General features: G+C 47.7%; 1 protein-coding gene across 2 annotated transcripts in view; it reads right to left on the bottom strand.

The window, feature by feature from the left end:
- Nucleotides 1-965: 965 nt before the first annotated feature.
- The window catches only part of LOC144174136 (uncharacterized), a 26,237-nt gene continuing 23,581 nt past the window's right edge, over nucleotides 966-3,621 (bottom strand). For both annotated transcript variants that reach the window (XM_077702623.1, XM_077702624.1), the window contains one exon: nucleotides 966-3,190. In XM_077702623.1, the coding sequence (XP_077558749.1) occupies nucleotides 2,905-3,190 (286 nt within the window). In that variant the 3' untranslated portion in view covers nucleotides 966-2,904. The remainder of the gene's footprint in view (nucleotides 3,191-3,621) is intronic.

Below are 3,621 nucleotides of genomic sequence, written 5' to 3'. Positions count from 1 at the left end.
AGGATCATCCTGGTGGTCGAAATGCAAAGCCCTCCACAACGGCGCGCATGGTATTCCGTGGTGTAGTTCCGGGGCGTAAAACCCCAGAATTTTTAAAATTTCTCGCTCGTAAAAACGGCTTAGGGTTGTTTGGCCGGTGTCTTGACTGACACATCATGCTTTCATGCCGGCAGACGAGGTGGCAAACAGAAGAGATAATCCATTACAAGCGATCACTTGTATAATTCAGTAATCATCTTTCGTAGCGCTGTATAATGAAATGCTATCATGAAGTACGCGGTTTCCCCCCATAGCTTAACCACACTTTCGATAATTGGTAAAGCACAAGTTTTAGCCGCTTTCTGTAAGCATTTTCATTCGGTATGAGCGCATGAATTGACAGGAAACAGGAATAACTTTGCGGCGAACAGTAACTAAACTCGGCGTAATGGTGGAGTCACCTTAGCGGCCAACGCAGTATAATTTCTCCCAAGATATCGGCATTAGATAAAACATTGCATTTGCGAGAAAATTGGCCTTGTAGCAAAGCGTATTTTGTCTACTTTATCTCTATGGAAGTCGTGCACGATTGAACCATTGGGAGGGGGTGGGTATCAGTATATACCGTAGGTGTAAAACTGGCCATTCCACTGGGAACAAACCCTCACTCGCGACGTTCCGCTTCGAGATGCTGGAGCGAGCAAGCATTCCCGGATGGTGCGGCGTTGAGGTCGTCGTCGCCACACTCGGCCGGTTCCTGTTGGGAAAATAGTTGCTATACTATCAAACGTTATTTATCAGCCAAATACGTTCGCTGCTTCCTTCCTTCAATTTCAAAGGGGCAACGCCAGTCGCCCGTCGATTTTATTCTCCCGACTGCAGCTTGCTTCCATACCTACCGAGGGGTCCAATTTCTTTATTTCGAAACTCTTAATGTCTGAACGAGCCTGGCACAAAATTTCCCGAGAAAGACGCAGCTTACGCCCTTAACGAGGCACTAGCTTTATTTACAAAGCTGACTTCACACACACTTTACAGTTAGTGGTGTTGTACAGAGTGAGAGGCAGGAAAATTCTGAGTCCAAACAATGGGCTACTGTGATAAAAAAAAAAGAGATAACTCTTGCTCGGTCAGTTCCATTTCCCACAGCCTATTATCCAATGTCACAGAACGTCCAACTATACCTCTCAGAAACGTCTTGTTGCATGACCTCGCCGAGTTTGACCTCAACATTCCGCAGTAATTACGTACATCTAAACAAGGCTGCATGCAGCACTGCCTTTTACTTTATTTTATCTCTGAAAACTGCTGTTTTCTTTCAAGCTCGCTTGAGACCAGAAAAGACGGAGAAAACTACCAGTTTTTCATGTAGGCTTGAAAGTTAAATGCATATTTAAAAAGCGGAAATCCAACAAATGAACCACCAAGATACAGAATATTAGCAATTTTTTTTTTCAATTTCTGAAGTTTTCAGGAAGTTTTCAGGCGTTCACACGAGTTTTAAACTATACCTTGCAGGCATTGTTAGATAAAACCTCGCGAGTGAAAATTTGCCAATTGCTTTAGTGCTTGCTGAGCGGAGCTGACTCGCTCGTAGACTAATTTAATGCACTTTAGGGATTTGAACGGCTCGTGTCGGTCAACCAGCCGCTCATTCATGCATCTATCTGCATTGTTTGTTTCCCCAAACAAGCATACTAGTACCCTTTTTACAAAGACATGTATCCGTACTGTTGTTAAGAGGAACGTGCATATACTCACCGGAAAGATTGCTTTTTTTTTTTCTCGAGTGAACACACGTGGGAGTGCACAGCGGATGGTTTAAGAAACTTGTCTCTCCATCTTAAACTTTAGCATGCATCAACAGAATATATCCCGATTGCAGGTATATCTTCTGACGAGTTGGTCAGCGAAACAGTTGAGAGGGCTTAGCAAGTGACAAAAATAAGGCACAGGACATCCCACACGAATTATTTTCATAAAACACCGTTTCATCAGCACCGATTGCTGCTGAATTCCATGGCTTGGAACGCCCCAGAGAAAAACGGTAACACTCTTTACAGTTGCCGTTAGCTCTGCAGATCACCGCCATCTCAGTACAAGCGAGTTCATTTCCTTCGGGCACACGATGTCTCTTGACGGCTCGTGCGAAGTCGTCTTCATTGGTCTCGCCATAGCGCCCCTCTTCGGCAGGGACTAGCATCTGCTGCAGGAGCAGCACAAGAGGATTCGCCGCAAAGGAGAAGTAGCCAATCACCGCATTATGAGATCGCGACGCCCGTAAAGAATCGCGGGAACACAGCCGAGCTTGATGCTGATGCGTTTTCTCAGGAAACCGTAAACACTGCTTTGTTTGAGCGACCAGCTCCTACTATGGCGAGCATAGTGCTGGTCGTCTGGAGGTCATATATCGTTGCAGGGCTGGCTATCACAACCTTAACATTTAAGTATATACAGCGTACGATGTAGCGTATGCCTCGTCGTTGGACATGAAGTAGGCAGCATTTTAAGGGAGGGCACGTTTGGTCAACGCCACAGGGCAGCAGCCTTTGATGAATATGAACTTGTTGGCATTCAGGCGATGGTGAGATTTAAAAGAATAGCGGGCTGTGCGATTCAGTTGACTCATATGAAGTAATTCTTAATCGCCATAAATGTTTGCCATTGGAATGTGCGGCTCACGTCAATGCGAGTGAAGTTGCTATTTTTTTCCCGATGGAGGTGCTGATAGCATCAGAGGCACCGAGCATAACGCATCAACTTCGCGCTTGACCTAGACATCATTCACCACGAATCTTACAAGCATCACGAGCTGGGTGCGGTGTTACGTGAGCCGTTTCTAGAGGCCGGTGTTCACGTTGTCCGCGTCAGTTCAGGACAACCACACCGCAGTCCGCAGCTTTCGAGCACACACGAGGCCGGGCTCTATGCGTTCGGTTCGTAACCGTCGACGGGGTTCGTGTGCGCCTTGACGTAGTACACGCTGCCATTTCTGTTCTTGCGCGACAGGAAGCGGTTGTAGAGCTGCTTCCGCTTGACAAGCAGAATGGCCGACAGGAGGATGGCGCTGATGCTGAGAGCGCCCACGACCAGGACGCCCGTGCGGTAGGCGTTGCTCTGCTCGCGCGCATAATGCATGTCGGGGCACGTGAACAGATCGGAAGGGACGTCGAGCATCGGCTGGTGCTCGTGGCTGGCCGGACTGCCGCACCTGCGTCGAAAGGAGAGAGGAAGCTGTCAAAATGACCGCATACCGAGACTTTCTGCTTCTTATGATTGCCCGTAGGGACTGCGCATCATGAACTTTGAGAAGGGGGAAGCTGCGGTTCAGTCATACGATGCCAGGAACATATCACCGTTCATCATCGTCATGGCATTCATCTGGCGTAGCAAGCCAGGCAGCTTAGCCTGGCTAACATCGCCAGTTTCACTAAAGATCGTTCTCTCTCTCTCTCTCTCTCTCTCTCTCTCTCTCTCTCTCTCTCTCTCTCTCTCTCTCTCTCTCTCTCTCTCTCTCTCTCTCTCTCTCTCTCTCTCTCTCTCTCTCTCTCTCACACACACACACACACACACACACACACCGTTCTAGACACTTCCTAATAGGCGAGGTAACTCAAAGGGGAACCAGTTTATAGAAACCGA

Source organism: Haemaphysalis longicornis, unplaced genomic scaffold (genome assembly GCF_048455015.1).
Source record: "Haemaphysalis longicornis isolate Haplotype H1 unplaced genomic scaffold, Haemaphysalis longicornis Haplotype H1 scaffold_3, whole genome shotgun sequence".
NCBI lineage: Eukaryota > Metazoa > Arthropoda > Arachnida > Ixodida > Ixodidae > Haemaphysalis > Haemaphysalis longicornis.
Note: the sequence above shows the minus strand (reverse complement) of the source record. Positions and strands in the feature narration are given on the sequence as shown.